Here is a 19,322-nt window from a genome sequence, read left to right on the forward strand (position 1 = left end):
CCTTTGGGGTCCATGTTTTCCTTGTTCTCTCCCATGCCTAGCTGGATTGCAGAGTTAAGTTTATGATTATGAAATAAAAACTAAATAACAATTAAAAAAAAAAAGTCTGACTTTCTTTTTTCCCCCTCTTCCTTGACCCGTTCTCCTTTCCTTCAGGATACCTGTGAAAACCATCAGTAATACTTACAGGCACGGTGAGTTTTTACCATTATCCACCTTAATCTACGGATAGGATCTCTAATTACTCCTGGGACTCCTCTAAGGAACATTCTGTTCTAAAATCTCAAATCTAAAGCTGCATTGGAAGTTGGTTTAGGATGAGAAATTATGACAGCAAAAGTATGATAATTTAATTTCAAATTAGACTTTTTTGAGTCTACGATGAGACAATAGTCTTGAAACACAGACTTTGCTGGAAGAAACGTTTTCTAAGGTCATAACGTAGAGAAATTTTATGATATCAGAACAGCTTTTCTGTGCCCAGGAAAATAAATATGGGGGAGAAGACAGGAAGTAGAGAGGATCAGAGGATGAAAGCAGAGTAAGAAACTACCTGGGCTCAACCCAGGAGGTGAGGGTTGAGACTGTAGGATCATGTAAGAGCCCCAGATAAGTTGAAGGAGAAGTGGAGAACACGTGGGCTTCACTTCCCTGCAGCATCCAACTTAGAACCAAAAGAATGGGATTAGTGGTGAGACGAGCCTCGGGAGATGGCTGGGTGACGCCATTGTCCTACTGCCCTGTGCTTTGCACATGACAGGTGCACAAGTTCCTGCACCCCTCTGGGGCACTGGTGGACACTGATCAAATAGCAGTTCACTTCAGGGCAAAAAGAATGCAAAGTACAGAGGCCCCAGCCCAGGTCACAACCACAGAGGGTAGCACAGGGTCCAGGATCCGTCAGGAGACCCCCCACACCCTAACTGGCCCAAAGCCATGTAAACTTCTCAGTGTATACCGATGGGATGTCAGATTTCAATAACATTCCTGTACCAGGCCAGATACGGTGGCTTACACCTGTAGTCCTAGCACTTTGAGAGGCCTAGTCAGAAGGACTGCATGGGCCTAGGAGTTTGAGGCTATGGTAAGCTATGATTGCACCATTGCACTCCAGCCTGGGTGATACAGACCCTGTCCCTAGGTGAAAAAATATATATATATAAGTAATTTTAAACAGTTGGTCTTAATTTAAATTATAGGTTGGCACAGTGGCTCACGCCTGTAATCCAAGCACTTTGGAAGGCCAAGATGGGCGGATCACTTGAGCTCAGGAGTTCGAGACCAACCTGGACAACATGGAGAAACCCTGTCTCTACCAAAAATACAAAAATTATCCAGGTGTGTGGCGTGTGCCTGTGGTCCCAGCTACTTGGGAGAATGAGGTGGGAGAATTGCTTGAGCCCAGGAGGCAGAGGCTGCAGTGAGCCGAGATGACACCACTGCACTCCAGCCTGGGCAACAGAGTGAAACCCCCCATCTCAAAAATAAATAAATAAATTATAAAGGCATTTTTCTTTTTTTGGCCCATGAAGTCCTACATATCATTTACATCTCCAATAAAAGTATTAAAATATCTAGTAATTTTTAAAAATCTACTTACGCAAAGAGTATGACTAGAAAGAAAAGTTTTTGTACACGCATGAAAATTTCTCATGATTTAGTCTTTGAGCCACTGTAGGTTTGGTAGATAATCAGTGTCATTTAAACTTATCTCAAACATTATTCCATTTTGAAAAATGAATGAAAATACTCAACATAGTTCAGGTGGATTAATTTACATATAGTTGGGTTTCATTTATAGTTCTGAGTTTTGAGAAAATCTGAATGAATTGAAAATAAACGGAGAATTTTTTCTTTCTTTTTTTTTTTTTTTTAAAAAAATGGATGGGGTGTTGCCCCATGTTGCCCAGGCTGGAGTGCAGTGGCTATTCAGAGGTGCCATGATAGCACACTACTGTAGCCTTGAACTTCTGGTCTCAAGTTATCCTGCCTCAGCCTCCTAAGTAGCTGGAACTACAGGTGCACACCACCATGCCTGTCTTCTTTTTCCATTTGACTTACATGTATTTAGACTATCGGACCGTGCTTTTTTTTTTTTTTTCCAATAAGCTGTGAATCTAGGTTTCTCAGTTTTGTTGGCTATTTTTGTTTGTTTGTTTGAGATGGAGTCTCGCTCTGTCGCCCAGGCTGGAGTGCAGTGGCGCAATCTCGGCTCACTGCAAGCTCCGTCTCCCGGGTTCAGGCGATTCTCCTGCCTCAGCCTCCGGAGTAGCTGGGACTACAGGCACCCGCCACCACACCTGGCTAATTTTTGTATTTTTAGTAGAGACGGGGTTTCACGAGGTTAGCCAGGCTAGTCTCGAGCTCCCGACCTCCAGTGATCCACCTACCTCAGCCTCCCAAAGTGCTGAGATTATAGGCGTGAGCCACCTCGCCCGGCCTTTTTCTGGTTTTTGATTTCTTAGACATAAACAGTTTTTAAGCCATGCTATATAGATGATGCTAGCGTGGATCCCTCTAGATTCTAATCTTTTGGCTAGTATTTTCCAACTTGTAAGAAGACAGATCAAATGGCACCTCTCCTGTGAGATTATTAGAGACCTCCAAAGTTGGATCTCCCAATTTTTTCCCCACGATATCTTGACTCTGCCTCCATTTTATAACACATTTTATAATGCTCTCTTTCAGTAAACAGTGAATTCCTCAAAAGCACTAACAGTCCTTTTCACCATTATAACTATGTGCACAGCCTGACATGTACTCAGTAATATCTGCTGAATAAAGACTAAGTTTTTCCTGGTAGATGTTATATCCTAATGAAATTACTTCAGCAAGTATTATCACTATATTGTAATATTTGGGTATTTTATTAAATATAAATCACATGAACAGTGTAGAGCAAGCATGTCCGGTCCCTGGCATGTGGCCCAGGATGGCTCTGAGTGTGGCCCAACACAAATTCATAAACTTTCTTAAAATATGATTTGTGTGATTTTTTTTTTTTTAGCTTATCAGCTATCAGTAGTGTATCTTATGTGTGACCGACGACAATTCTTCCACTGTGGCCCAGGGAAGCCTAAAGATTGGACACCCCTGGTGTAGAGAGTCTTTATCCAGCATATCTCAAGAATTAGACAATAGAGGAATTCTGTTTTCCTAGATCGAATTTCGAATTAATTTTGTAATAAGTAATTGTGATCTAAATTGCCCATCTAAAGCTTAAATGATGTGTGTGTGTATGTGTGACACACGAGCTGAACATGTAGCCTCCTCCCAACAGCATGGTCCCATGATCACTTTTAAGGGAATGTTCAAGAAGTAATTGACCCTTTGGCTAATTTTTCTCAGGAGCAACAACTCATATCACTAATGATCAAAACAAAATTTTTGTTTTTGACAAATGTCACGAAACACCTAGATAGACTGATAGATTGCTGCTTTATAACATGTTTTACAGTCTGCTGTGGAAACAAGAGTAGCTCTGACAGTTTGGCTATGGGGTAACTTCTTTCCTCCTTTGTGAAATGGGATCATAATACCAGCCTCACAGGTATGTTTTTGTTTTTTAAAAATATATACAAAATGTTTATTTTGGCTTTATTTGTACTGTCAAAAACTTAAACCAAACCGAAGGTCCACCTGGAAAGGAATAGTTGAATAAAATTGCTACACTCCTGAAAAACAAAACAAAACCAAAACAAACCCCAAAACATTCCTAAGAGTTCAGGAACAGGAGAGACAGACATCATTTGATCATCTACATTGTCCTAAAAAGAATAACAAGATTTGTTACTCCTCTTTGCTTCTTATGGTAGTTTTAAGATGTTATGTAAAAATCCTTTCAAAATTTTAAAAAAGGAAGTAGGTGGGGGCCCAAGATGAAACAAGAGTTGATAAGCTTGGGGTCGGGCGTGGTGGCTCATGCCTGTGATTCCAGCACTTTGGGAAATTGAGGCGGGCGGATCACCTGAGGTTGGGAGTTGGCAGCCAGCCCGATCGACATGGAGAGACCCTATCTCTACTAAAAATACAAAATTAGCCGGGCGTGGTGGTGCATGCCTGTAATCCCAGCTACTCGGGAGGCTGAGGCAGGAGAATCGCTTGAACCCAGGAGGCTGAGGTTGCAGTGAGCCGAGATCGTGCCGTTGCACTCCAGCCTGGGCAACAAGAGCAAAACTCCGTCTCAAAAAAAAAGAAAAAGAGTTGATAAGCTTGAATGGATAATTGTTAAGGCCGGTGATGGAATCACTATGTTACTGACTCTACTTTCATGTCTATGTTCAAAGTTTTAAGCAAAAGTATTTTTTAAATTCTTTAGAAAATGTGGCATCCTGTTTGATTGAAAATACGGCACCTAATTTGATAAAGCTAGGGAATTAGTACGCAAGTGTTAATATCTTACTCGGTGTTCTTAGACATACTTTCCTTTAATACTTCATATTTACGATTGCTGCTTTCAAGTTTTTGTGGGTTAAATCCAACTTCCAGGTCCACACAGTTTCTTTGGACTGCTTTTTTCCTGAGTATGGGCCTCACTTTCTTCTTTGTCTTACTCAAAATTTCTGGTTAAAAACTAGATGATTTATAAAGTATTGATTCTGACATAGTTTGATTTTTTTTAAAGCTTGATTGAAGGTAACTGCAGAATCTGCCTCCCACACAAGAGAATGTGGCGGCTGATGTCTCTGCTTAGTTTTACAGTCTTTTTATCTTTTGGTCTGGCTTCCCAGGGGTCGCTCCTGCATAGCTGTGCTGGTTAAATACCTGGAGCCTCGGAGGGCTTCCATGCACCGGGGATGGATCTGAGTGTAGGTTCAGCAGCTCACTCAAAGGCCAGTCTCATGCTGGTCTAGGCTTTTCCGTCCCATGGGGTGCTCTCAAGTCTCAACGGTGGCCCTTCTATGCCTCTCTGTTTCAGGATGTCCGCTTTAAATTTCTGCTGACCACTTGCCCTATCTGGAAGTGCAATCTCAAGCTAGCAAAAGAGTTTTCTCCATTTGTTTCCTTCCAAGTTCACCACTTTTAATTGACATCATGGGTCCTGCACTACCCAACCTCCACCATTGTTCACCACCTCGGGTAACAAAGCTGCTGGTTTTCATACCAGCTTAGGGCTAGAAAAGCCAGGAGGTTTGAGGGGTGACGGAAGCCCCAGGTAGGAAGGCCACAGACTCCAGGTTCCCACCCAAAGCTCTAGAAGCTTTTCAAAAATAACTCAATTTCCAGAGCTCCCAAATGGTTGGTTTTGACAATTTTAGTTTTATACTTGTTTCTTGCAAGGAGAATTGGCTGACCTCTTCACACCACCATAGTCGGCTGTCCCTCCTAATATCCAATTGTCTCCTCGTAAATGTTTTAAACATTTGACACATACACATGCATACACACAAATTAAAGAACGACATCAGGGCCGGGCACAGTGGCGCACGCCTGTAATCCCAGCACTTTGGGAGGCCGAGGCGGGCGGATCACCTGTCAAGAGTTCGAAACCAGCCTGGCCAACATAGTGAAACCCCGTCTCTACCAAAAATACAAAAATTAGCCAGGTATGGTGGCACACACCTGTAATCCCAGCTACTCGAGAGGCTGAGGCAGGAGAATTATTTGAACCCGGGAGGCGGAGGTTGCAGTGAGCCAAGATCGCGCCACTACACTCCAGCCTGGGCAACAGAGTGAGACTCCGTCTCAAAAAAAAAAAAAAAGACATCGAGGTAAAATTTCTTTTCAGCAAGTAACACTGGTGTCTAAAGCGGGGGGAGTGGAAAGACTCAGAAGAAAAGTCTTAATTCCTCAAGTAGCAATTTTATGAAGGATTGATTTTTACGATCATCATGTTTTCAACACAGAAGCTACAGTTGCCAAGTGCACTGCCGACGAGAGCAGTACGGGTTGAATGCAGGCAGGTGAGACTGCCCTCGGAGTACGTGTGCATGTGGCATGGAAATGCTTTAGGGAGAAGACTTTAAAATGATTCCAAAAAATTTCAAAAACTAAGCAGTCCATATAAATTTTCAAAAATAAAACTTATCTCATTAGATCTTGTAAATTCATCACCACCATCATCTTTTTACTCAGAGAGTGTCTGAATATACCTTTAGTAAAGTGATCCTTTAGTAAAGGGATTTATGTGTTGACTCACATCTTTAAATACATCTAAACAGATGAAGAGGAAACCAGAAGCAAATATATATTTTCTAATTCTTAGAAAAATCATGTCTTCTTTCACCATCTGGAGGTGGGAACCTTGTCCTTTGGGAAATGTATGAATTTCGAGTACAGTACGTTCCCGTTTACACATGGGTTACCAAGGGCTTGAGACTGACTCATTGTGAGAGGAAAACTCACAATATCCTTCAACATCTAAGTGCCTTACATTTTACAGGAAGAAATGATGTATCTTATATTTTTAAGAGTCCACGGACACTTACAAAACAACTTTACCAACTCTTAAGTTAGCAGTCAAATGTTTTCAAATCATTGAGATTTAATTTTTAAGGTAAAAAATAATTCAGTGAAGTCAAAGAATGTTAGAGCTGAAAAGATTACTCTTGTAAAAAGTCACAGCTGAAAATTATCACAGTTAAAATATCACTACAGTGCAAATTATTACTCTCTTAACCCCAGAAAGGCTAAAAAGACTGATATACAGGAAGATTCCATTTTAGGAGCTAAGACAAAAACCAGCTAAAGGTTCAAATATTTGCCCTAAGTGATCCATTTTTTAAACATTTTTCTCTCAGTAACATTTTTGAATTTTTTTTATCTTCAAGACAAATATTGTTATAATTATAGTGGATTATTAATTTACTGGATGTACTAAATTATGACAATAACATGCTATAAAACCCTCAGCTATATCATTATTCACATGACCTAAGTCCCAAAGGCAGGAAAACAAGTTTTTGATTAGTGACATTTTGTATTCAATTGGTTAGGGCAAGAACCATTAGGCTTTTATCTGACATTTCATTTCCTAGCTTGCTTCCTTCCTAAGTGCTCAAATGTTTCTTTCAAGACGTGCTGAATAACCACTCCCCCTCCTCCCATCAGTCTTCCAGGCCCAACTCAGGGCCCCTAGTGCTTGGCATGAGCCCCCCGAGTGTTTCTCGTACTTCTTTAGTAATCTGGACATGTGTCTGTCTCTCCCACCTGTGAATTTCTCAAGCCCCAAGCCCTACTCCCCTTGTTTTTAGCAGATAAGCTTCCTTTCAACTGCAGAGAAAAATTCCCGCAACTTCCCCCACCCAAATCCACCCGCATCTACATCTCCCGTCTCTTCCATAGTGCCAGCCCCGATAAAGGGGTCCTTCCCATCTAAGGCCAATCCCTTCAAAACTGTTCTCCGGTCCTGTTTCCCTTTCTCAGGAACTCTTCGCTCTATACTCTCTTCAGCCTCTCCATCTAATCGTGTCCTCACCATAAGCATTTACCATAAGCTCGAGTCTCTCAGCTTCTAACAACTCTCCTACCGCCCCCACTTTCCTCTCCTACTCATGCCCTCTTCCCCTTCTGCAATCTGGTTTCTCAGCAGAGTTGCTTACAAACACTATCTCCACTTGCTCCCCGCCCACTCAACAATGAGGCTTTGTTCCTACCATTCCATCTACACGGCTCTAGTCAAAGGCAACAACCACCCTCTGGTCCTCGAGTCCGCACAGGATTCTTAAAACCCCTCTCCAGCCCTCACAGCAGCAGGCACTTCATGCATTGACCTCTCCTCACCTTTCGGAAAGAACTCCTGGCTTCAGTAACTCCCTGACATTCTTATCTACCCTTCGACAGTGATAAACTTTGAAAATCTGTATAGAATTTTGGACTTTAGAAGGCATTTCCACAAGTGGCACATTTATTCGTTTAATAAACATTGTGAATGAATGTGTCATTTGAATCTAACCCCATGGGGTTTACTAGGTAGGTGCTGGCTCATTTCAGAGATGAGAAAAATAAGACCCACAGTCAAGGTTAATTCTGACAGGTCACACAGAAAGGGTCAAAATCAGTACTCCAATCATGCTGTCTACTTTAAAAGCCACGATCCTTCCAGTATTGCCATCATATGAACCACTTAGCAGCACTCAAGATCCACAGCTAAGAAAAAATGAAGACATACTGATTATCTTGCAAAAGGACCAGAGGCCAATGATGTACAATACCCTCTGAAGGAAAAAAAAAGGCTGGTTAAAACCTCTCACATCCTCTTTTAATCTTTTTTTTGAGACAGAGTCTCGCTCTATCACCCAGGTTGGAGTGCAATGGCGTGACTCTATCACCCAGGTTGGAGTGCAATGGCGTGACTCTATCACCCAGGTTGGAGTGCAATGGCGTGACTTCGGCTCAATGCAACCCCCACCTCCCAGGTTCAAGCAATTCTTCTACCTCAGCCTCCTGAGTAGCTGGGATTACAGGCATGTGCCACCATGCCTGGCTAATTTTTGTATTTTTGTTGAGACGAGGTTATGCTTGAGATTATGTATGAAAACAGGATTTTCAAATCCTGTTTTCATACATAATCTCAAGCATCTTATAAATTGTTCATGCTTAAAATTTCCAAGGCTCAAACAGTATCCTAATAGCAGACATCCGGTGAATAAAGACATTAGCTTCAGTAGTTCATCAACTCCTGCTACAAACAACATGTGTAAGTCATTTCTAAAGAAAAAGTCAGCAGCTGTTTGCTAAACATTTTTTTATTGTGAATGAAGACATTGCCAACTTACATATATCATTTTTATTTGGAGTATTTTTTTTGCCTTGCAGTGCTCCTGAGAAATTCAAAAATGCATTAACTTTAGCTCTATAAATAACACAACCTAATATTAAGGTTGTGTTGGAAATTTCCCACATTTAGATATTTCCCTAAAAATCAAAAGACAATTTAAATTGTTTTACATAGAGAAACCTTAATAAGTATTTAACTTTTTAATAAATTAAAAAGTAAAGACTGGCAAATAATCACAAATGTCAGAACATTAAAGCAGCATTTTTTTCCATAGGAATATATAAAATAAATATCATCTATACTTACTTGATATTTACAAAACTTAAAGATAAATTTTTGTGGATGGAAGATGTTTTAAATACTTCGATATGTGGAAAACTTCATTCTTTAAAAATCAGGTTCAAATGCTTTTAAGTGTGACGCATAATAGCGTATCCTAAAAAATTCTCATCACTCTCCTGTCCCTGAAGACACAGCTCTTCCCCCCATTGATTGGATAAGTATTTTGATAGTTTCTGTACCCTTTTCAATTAACCATTAAGATGTTAAAAGAAACCTAAGGCTTTAGGACGTTTTAATTGGCTAGTTGGAAAGAAGCCATTCCTTTTTTCCTACGGTTTTGTTGTTTAGTTTTGTTTCATTTTTTAAAAAGCAAAAATGACAGGAATGAAAATTCAAACAATTTGATCCAGTATTATGCTAAAACTAAATTCAGTAGTTGGATGAATTTTCTACTACAGTATAGAGGTTGAAAACCATTAGGAATGTGGTAAAAAAAAAAACTATGGCAGCGAAGGTGGAATTCAACCACAAATTCTACTGAGTGAATAGAGAAATAAACAGAAAAATTACTGTAGTTAAAATATTGCAGTTAAACGCACTGTTAGCAATGTCCTGTGCCAACATTAGAATTATATGCTTCATCACTGTCTGGTTACTAAGATGGTTCAGTGAGCAGGTGGTTCATCCCTGACACAACTAAGTTTCAGAAAACTCGATGACTTATATCTGGTTTAGATCAACGAACACTTAGTATACATACCAGTCAGCTATAGTTTCAATGGCACAATGAAAACATTAGGTACTACAGCTTTTTTTTTTTTGAGACGGAGTCTCGCTCTGTCGCTCAGGCTGGAGTACAGTGGAGTGGTTGCTCACTGCAACCTCCACTTCCCAGGGTCAAGCGATTCTCCTGCCTCAGCCTCCAGAGTAGCTGCGATTACAGGCGCCTGCCACCATGCCCAGCTAATTTTTGTATTTTTAGTAGAGATGGGGTTTTCAACATGTTGGCCAGGCTGGTCTTGAACTCCTGACCTCAGGTGATCCACTCGCCTCAGCCTCCCAAAGTTCTGGGATTACAGGCGTGAGCCATCATGCCCGGCCAGTATTATAGCTTTAGGACAAGGTCACATACTTATTTAAATAGCAGCCATTTAATATCATGCTCTGTGATGTTTAGCTATGCAATCCACCCACAACAGCTTTTAAACTTACATTGAACTCTGGGATGAGAGGGGGACAACTTGTTTTGGTCAGAGAAGGAAATACTCAAAAATATCACAAAAGGCATTTCAAATATGATGACATAGTACTTAAATACCAACCATGCATCTCTTTTTCAAATTAAAAGAGAACTTTTTTTACATATTCTATTTCTTAAAAATAAAGGACCATGTGTCTTTTTTTTTAACTTAGAAAGTAGTATTTCATTTCTCCACACTGAAATGAAATTTCAGTGGCAAGCAGCAAATAATGTAGGATAGTCAGTGAAAGTATCTTTGTTAGGAGCATATAAAAACCAAGGAGTAATAACTCACAGAGAAATAATAATAGGCAAAAACCAAGAAGAGGCAGTTTGACAGTTCTAATATAGAACTTGTATGACAACTTCCTTTAAAGTATAGTAAATAAAGAATGGCAATATAAATTAGTGATCTAAGGAGATACAAGACATTCTGAAGCAGCATTCTCAGTTACTTCATTTTTCAGAAAAACAAGTTTCACCCATCAACATGGAATTAAGACTTCTTGTCTTCCAAATACATTAGAAAGTACAGTTAATCACAGTAAAACCTGCAAATAACCAAATCCAGTTCTGACCTCAGCCAGGACTATTCACATATTTGAATTTGTTTTATTTTCATCCTTCCTTGTTATACAAATGTTTCTATTTTAAAAGCATATAGAAATTTACAAAATTTGCAAGAAATGTCTTTTTAAATGTACAACTTCAACAACTAATAAAAATATGAACATCCAGATACAGTTAAGTTCCAAGTTGGGATTTTTTTAAATAATGGGTTTATGAAAAATTAAAGAAATACTTTAAGTTTCAAACATCTGGGTACTGGTGCTATCAAAGTGATTTCACTGCCCTCAGTGGCCACCGTGATGAGAACAGTTGACTCTCGGATTGCTGTACCTCGTATGTCAACACTGTGGACGGAGGCAGGAAGTGGCATGCTCAGTGATATTGCTAATTATACTTATGTAGATGCAGCTGTATGGTTTAATGCTTATATGAAAGTTGTATGAATTTGTGTAAAGAAACATTTAGTTTTAAGATGGTATCTTTAAATAGATAGCTTAGCTGCTAAAACTAAGTGATATACCTGCACTATATGCTCAACAATAAAAAGGAACAAACTAGTGGTACATCCAAAACCTTGGATGGATCTCAAGGTGATTATGCTGAGTGAAAAAAAGCCAGTCTTAAGAGGTTATATATTGATTCAATTTATATAACATTCTCAAAATAACAAAATGACTGAGATGGAGAACAGTTGGTGGTTGTCAGGGATTAAGGAGGAAGGGCCAGGGAGAGAGGTGGCAATGATTATGAGAGGGCAACATGGGGGATGCTTGTAATGGAAGTCTTCTGTGTGAATCTACACACAGGGCCAGGTGCGGTGGCTCATGCCTGTAATCCCAGCACTTTGAGAGGCCGAGGTGGGAGGATCACTCGAGCCCAGGAGTTTGAGGGCAGCCTGGCGACATAGTGAGACCCCATCTCTACTTAAAACAAACAAAAAAAGAATCTACACACATGATAATATTGCACAGGACCAAATACATACTTCACCTCAGGGTACCTATCACCTTCCAGCAACAATCTTGTTGGCCTGTCTCCACAAAGTCCTCCAAAGATGATCAATATATGCTTCAAATCAACTTTCGGCACTATGCAGAGAAGCCAATACTAGTATTTTTTTATCCTTCATTAAAACAAAAACAAAAAAACAACTCTCTTGATAAACCACAATCTCTAGCTTAAATGAGCTTGGAAATCATAGAAGGAAATAAAAAGCTGCCATACAGGTAACTAGTACTTTTGTCTGTCTGTATTTTTGTAAATTAAGGTAAAAGATAAATTAAATGTTCCTAGCTTAAATTAGGTCAAATCAGAAGGAATAAAGCAGATTATATAGCAAACACTTGCTCCTGACACCTGCAGTTTCTAAAAGCATTAGGAATATTTTTATTAAATTCAGAGAACGCATAACTGCGAACAAATACATGACTTTTTCCCAAAGGCCACTTTGTGATAAAGTACATACATATAGTGTTCATGGTTTCTTTAAAGTGCTAGATTGTCTCTGGCTGAGAATCATCTATTGCTTTAAAAGGTCTTTCAGCACAACCCCAGCGCTGCTGTCAGGCAACGCTGGCAAAGGTGTAAATGTGGGCAAAACATCTGAGATGGGTTTGAGAAGAAGATGCCCGGGCCCACCAGGTCCAAGTCCAGCTGGGTTAATAAGAGGCACAGCTGCCGAGCGAGGAGCCAAAAACGGATTTACATCTGTTCTTCTACCAGACCTGGATTCCGCTGTATCTAAAGAATAAAATATGGATTTAGTCTCCTATCTTGCACAAAGAAGTCAAAATGAAATAACTCTCTGAATATAAGTAATAGCATGAAGAAAGTTATCTATGTAATATTGTTAAATTGATTAACAGATAAATAAAAATAATCAATGTATCACTTATCAACTTAAAATTTCTTCCTTGACAGTAATAACACTGATATTCAGCACATCTTTTTGGACTGTTCTTAATTCAAAATGAAAACATAGCCAGGCGCGGTGGCTCACGCCTGTAATCCCAGCACTTTGGGAGGCTGAGGTGGGCAGATCACCTGAGGTCAGGAGTTTGAGACCAGCCTGGCCAACATACTGAAACACCATCTCTACTAAAAATACAAAATAAAAAATTAGCTGGGTGTGGTGGCGGGTGCCTGTAATCCCAGCTACTTGGGAGGCTGAGGCTGGAGAATCGCTTGAACCTAGGAGGCAGAGGTTGCAGTGACTGGAGATTGCACCATTGCACTCCAGCCTGGGCAACAAGAGCAAAGCTCCATCTCAAAAACAAAACATTAAAATTAAAAAAAAAAAATGAAAGCACAAATAGGCCTCAATTCCTAAACACAAATACTAATCTGTATGGCTAAAATCTGACTAATGTTCACTCTTGGTATTTCAAAACATTTTCTGATAAAAAACCAATGCTATACATGACAGGAGGATGAAAGAAGATAAGGAATACGAGGAATGAATAGGGAAAGAAAAGGCAGGAGAATAGTATTTGTATGCTTATCTAATACTTTATTAAACACATTAAAACTCCTGTTTTATACTTAAATACCAGTTATGTAACTGATGAACTTCATTTACCATAATAACAGCTTTTTAAATGGTGTCATCTATGTTGCAAGGCAAACTCTTTACTTACCCACCTGAATAATGAAGGATTTGAGGAGTTATATTTTCCCCAAATAATTATAATAAAGAAAAACAAACCCATATTACAATAACAGTTCAGAAGAAAAAACAATATATACATACCTTACCTGATCATGTTTTAGGCGGTCAAAAGTTTGAAAACAATCTTGATTAGATTATTTTTCTGTGACGTTGGGCTAATACAATTCCTTTTTATTGGAATAGGTAAATTCCTAATGTTTTAGTGGACAGATTCTGCTTTAATACCCAACACCACTAACAGCTTCAATGGTAAGAGACAAGCAATCCTCTGAAGGTACCCACTTCAGTAATGGGAAACTCAAATAAAAAGACCTCCTAAAGCAAAGAAAGCACTAAGACAAATTCATCAAATCTGCTTATCATTGAGCACTCTTAGGGTTCCCAAGCTGTACTTTCCTGTGAATGACAACTTTCCAAACTCTGGGCAAGCTTCCGGTGTTACCTAGTGAGCTCTGACATACTTCCAAATTCAGGATTAAAGATTAAGCTTGCTTTGTTCATGCAATGCCTATATCAACCCAAACCATCACTAGCTTTTGTATCCTATCAATGCAAATCAAGCTGGGCATGGACTTAATAAAATAAAGGGGAAAGGTAGGAAAGAGGAAGAAAAGGGAGAGAAAAGAGGGAAGAAAAGGGAGGGAAGGGAGGGAGAGAGAGGGATAAGAAAGAAGAAGGGAAGAAAAGGGGAAGGAAGGGTGGGAAAAGAAGGGGAAAGGAGGAAGGGAAGATAGGGGGGAAAGAGCCTGCCATAACGAATTTGGGAATCTATTTCAAGATGCTACCACCTAGTGTAACAAGAAAAACTGTTTTCAGTATAGTCTACATCTCTTATATAAAGTTATGACTTTTCACTAAACTTAGCAGTCAAAACTACTATCTAAAGGGCTGATAAATTTTACTACTTTCCCATCCTATACAAGTCCAGAAAAATAGAAATATTTATCTAAATGACAGAAGTTTTAAAAATTTCAGAATATAAATTCTTTATTATTTTATCCAAATTTAAGCACTGATGTGTGATATAAATGAGTATATAACATATACCTTTACAGTCCAATTAGTAAACACGTTAGTCTATATTAAAATATGAAGATTTCAGAAAATAGCTCTTTCAATAAAGAATTTGTTTATTGTCCAACAGATTATAATTCAATTTCAATTTGACAAATTTTCCTGCATGCCAGTATACATGACATGAACATAAATAAAACCCTTACAATTTAGTGGGACAGAAAAATATGTACACATGTTAACAACCACCAACCATCCGCTCTAGGAAGATCTTTCAACATAAAAGAGTGATTTCTACATTCTTGGAGTCTCAGTCAGTTTGTTAAACTGCGCTTATATACATTAACATGCCTATGTTTGGTTACTGAGTGTAGCACTTAAATTTTCAAAGGAGAAAAACCCTTCTCAAACTATATACACACATCTAACTTGGATTAGCAAGAAACACCATTAGTGAGAAAGGAAAGCAGGTGGCCAAGAAAGATGTAACCAGTTCCCCATTACTTCCAGAGGAATAATTCAAAGCTGGTTAGGCAGACAGAGAATTATTATTCGGATATAGAAAGGGAGGATATTTCTTACCATTTAAATTAATCTAAGTCAATTAAATATCAGATTGCTACAAGAATATATGAAGCAAAAGTCTGATGCCTTATTGGAATTCTGGAAGTCCTCATTACACAGTTTCAAAAACACTAAACATTTAGTTAATATCACTGTGAAACATAATCATACATTAAACATTCAATTTTTAAATTATAGAAAAATTAAATCTCTAGTTTTACCTTTAAAACTTTCTGGTGCATTTGTATCTCGTTTTCTTCTTCCTGGTGAATCCAGAGGTTTCATATCATGAACAGAAAGCTTTGGTGGTGGAATGGATGGATGAGATTCTGTTTCTAGAAATTTAACAAAAAGTTCTGAAAAAGACTAAGAAAAAATATTTTGGTTATATTAGGCTAGATAATTACGTTATATTCACTACAACTAAGGACATGTACCAGCTTTTCTAATTAAATATTAAAAACTAATCATGCCATTTGAATAATTTTTTAACAAATCAGCTTTGTGAACAATTGAAAATACTAGCATTTTTTTAATTTTTATTTTTTTTGAGACGGAGTCTCGCTCTGTCACCCAGGCTGGAGTGCAATGGTGCTATCTCGGCTCACTGCAAGCTCCGCTTCCCAGGTTCAAGTGATTCTCCTGCCTCAGCCTCCTGAGTAGCTGGGATTACAGGTGCGTGCCACCACGCCCAGCTAATTTTTGTATTTTTAGCAGAGATGGGGTTTCATCATATTGGTCAGGCTGGTCTCAAACTCCTGACTTTGTGATCCGCACACTTTGGCTTCCCAAAGTGCTGGGATTACAGGCGTGAGGCACCACACCCAGCCTAAAATACTAGCACTTTAGATAGACGATCATCATTACAAAAATTTAACAATTTAATCAATAGTCTTTGATGGTAACACTCACTTCTAGCACCTCATGGTCAGAATTAGCCAACTGATAATACTTATTTTTCTTGCCATCAATGAATAGCACTTAATGAATCTGATCATTTTAATAACTATTAACACAAACATAAAAAATTAAATGAAAGGAAAACACACATTAGACATAATTTTCTAGTTAGGTCCAACCAATGAATATAACAGCAAAAGATCACCAATAACATTATCAGATTAAAATAATGTAGTGTAGACCTTTCCTTTAAATTAAATTTTATGCCAGTCAAGTAAAATGGGTTTTATCTTTAACCAGCTCTGGGTAAGTCACCTATCCTTCATGTGCTCTTTATTAAAAAAGTAAGAGAGGTCGGGTGTGGTGGCTCACACCTGTAACGCCAGCACTTTGGGAGGCCGAGGAGGGCGGATCACTAGGTCAGGAGTTCAAGACCAGCCTAGCCAACATGGTGAAACCCAGTCTCCATTAAAAATACAAAAATTAGCTGGGCGTGCTTGCTGGTGGGCACTTGTAATCCCAGCTACTCGGGAGACTGAAGCAGGAGAATTGCTTGAACCCAAGAGGCCGAGGCTGCAGTGAGCTGAGATCGTGCCACTGCACTCCAGCATGGGCGACAGAGCAAGACTCACTCTGTCTCAGAAAAACAAAAACAAAAACAGTAACAAAAAACTAAGAGAAAGAAACTCCACATTCTAACTCATAATGCTACTCAACTCAATTAATATTCATCTAGAGCCTACAACATACCAGGCACTGTGTTTTCATGTTTATTAACTGCCTCCTCCTTTGAGAATCTAAGTTTTATGAGGGCAGGCGCCTTGTCTATCCAGTTTGCAGCTGCATCCTCAATGCTTAGAACAGTCTAGTTCATAGCAGGTACTCAGTAAGTATTTACTGGCTCAATGATTTGGAACATATATACACAAATAAAATAAATCCTCTATCTTGCTATCATAATTTAGTAGCAAGACTGCCTATGGCAGCATGATCAAGTACAAAGGAAAAGTTAATATTTTGAAAAATAAAAGCACCATATAAAGTTAAAATAAAACCTATATGCAATAAATTATGAAAACTGGCTTGTTATCCTTAAGCTTAATCACCTCTCTGGAACTCAGTTTCTGCAACTTCAAAATAAAAGGGTTGTATAAAATAATTTAAAAAAGAAATCTGATTCTTTGCAAGTGAATGTAATATATAGTCATTTCACTATTCACCTTAAGCAAGAATAAAATTGGTTCTTACACTATTAAGCACAGATTGCTGATTTGGTCTCAAAGGTGTGTTGGGAACACTTTTTGATCCTCCTCCAAGCCACCCAGTCATCCACCTGGTAACACCGCCCTGATCATCATGAAACAACTGAAAGATTATTTTAAAACAGACAAATATTATCAGTACAAGAAAAAAAAACAAGGACCAGTTTTACATAATTTCTGATAGTTGTAAAGCATGCTCTTCAAGTTCAAGTCCTAGTAAACGTTTCCTACTGATAGAGGCTACAAATACAATAAAATGCCATCCCAAGCACCATCGCAAATGAAAGTTTGGGGATATTTCAACATTTCAGCAACCTGATATGAGAAGTGGTTTGTAAGTTACAAAACATTTAAACTATTATCATACATATTGAACAAATCAGCCTCTTCAATGTTGTATGAAGTAATTCCATTTCCACACTGGGAAAATTACACTCAGTAAAAGTTACATAGAGTAAAAGGAAGTAATTGTCTACAAAGCCACTATCTGGGTTATGAATGTGTTCAGATGGCTTTCATCATCCAGTCACCTGCTCCATCTCCTCCCTTCTGACGCCCAGGATGCTCCCCATCAACCGTAACACTTCATGACGCTGATTTTTCGGTGTGTGGAAATGACCAATGAAGAGGTTTCTCATTAGGACTCTGAAAATAAAGGCAGAAACAGCTCAAGTGAACTCAACATTAAGTGCACGCAAACACTAAACATAGAAATATTTAATTATATTAAACAATTAAGTATTTACTTATTAAAGTCTAAACAAAATATTTTAAAGTGTCTTTAAAAAATCTTGACAAGTCTAATATTTCAAACAAAATAAAATAAAAAAGAATATTTCAAACATCCCAAAATGTATTTTTTTTTTCTCGCTCTGTCGCCCAAGCTGGGGTGCAGTGGCCAGATCTCAGCTCACTACAAGCTCCGCCTCCCGGGTTTACGCCATTCTCCAGCCTCAGCCTCCTGAGTAGCTGGGACTACAGGCGCCCGCCACCTCACCCGGCTAGTTTTTTTTTTTTTTTTTTTTTGTATTTTATAGTAGAGACGGGGTTTCACCGTGCACCATGTTAGCCAGGATGGTCTCGATCTCCTGACTTCGTGATCCACCCGTCTCCGCCTCCCAAAGTGCCGGGATTACAGGCTTGAGCCACCGCGCCCGGCCGATGTATACCTTTTAAAACCTCACTTACTAGCCACCCACTTTCTTCAACCCAGTAACTGACTGAGGTGGTGCCTCCTTAGTAATTCCAAGCGCCTGACTGGGCCAATGTTCACCTGAAGCAGAAACTTAAATGGTGATGACTGTTGTGTTTAATGTTATGCTTATATTTCCCCATCCAAATTTATTAAAAATTTACTAATAATATATACATTTTAAAAATATTAAAGGAGCTACTGTTACATAGATACCGAGGTTTCAGATCTAATACATTTGAGCAAGATTACATTCATTTAAGGACAGTAAAAGAAGCAACAAAGAATGGTAAACGTAAATTTTTTATTTTCTAAGTACTTCTTACTGAGGTGATATTTTAGCTCTTCCATATGGTTTTAAGAAAAAAAAATGCATTGGAAAAAAATCTACATTAAAAATAAAAGAAGGTAAGTGATTCTGCTGACTTCTCATTAAAGCTGCATCCTTCCTTACTACAGAGTAAGGGGAAAAAAGGCTTTTGAAAAATTTAATCACATATAAATATCTATATTTAGAAGTTTTTTTTTTAACCATAAAAGCAATTTCCACAAAATATACAAACATTAAAAGGAAAAAGCATACTTGTCCACTTTTCCTTCTGAGCTGTTTGCTAAGTTCATCAATTTCTTTTGTACATCATCCAGCATTTCTTGTCGGAGCTCATCTGTTGTAAAATATGTGAAAAAAGATAGCCATTAACTGATTAAAATAGTCTGGATGACTATATAATGAGATTTATGAGATCTTTATTATAACCTCTGAATATATACACTTATTCTAATTGGGAATATTCAATAACTTCCATTTCTTCTTTGGTCCAGGGAACCAGGCTCTCATATAGAAATCCTCTAGAAGCCAGAGTGCATTAATTCACATGGTTTACTCCCAAGAAAGTAATCAACTCTGTAAT

The 19,322-nt window shown here is 38.5% G+C and overlaps 1 protein-coding gene across 2 annotated transcripts in view; it reads right to left on the reverse strand.

Moving 5' to 3' along the window:
* Nucleotides 1-10,833: 10,833 nt before the first annotated feature.
* TRIP11 (thyroid hormone receptor interactor 11) overlaps nt 10,834-19,322 on the reverse strand; it is a 68,452-nt gene continuing 59,963 nt past the window's right edge. For both annotated transcript variants that reach the window (XM_077941627.1, XM_001092252.5), the window contains exons 17-21: nt 18,995-19,076; nt 17,750-17,864; nt 17,206-17,322; nt 15,279-15,423; nt 10,834-12,551 (exon numbers count right to left, since the gene is read on the reverse strand). In XM_077941627.1, coding sequence (XP_077797753.1) covers nt 12,331-12,551; nt 15,279-15,423; nt 17,206-17,322; nt 17,750-17,864; nt 18,995-19,076 — 680 coding nt within the window. In that variant the 3' untranslated portion in view covers nt 10,834-12,330. The remainder of the gene's footprint in view (nt 12,552-15,278; nt 15,424-17,205; nt 17,323-17,749; nt 17,865-18,994; nt 19,077-19,322) is intronic.

This window comes from Macaca mulatta, chromosome 7 (genome assembly GCF_049350105.2).
Source record: "Macaca mulatta isolate MMU2019108-1 chromosome 7, T2T-MMU8v2.0, whole genome shotgun sequence".
NCBI classification, from domain to species: Eukaryota; Metazoa; Chordata; class Mammalia; order Primates; family Cercopithecidae; genus Macaca; species Macaca mulatta.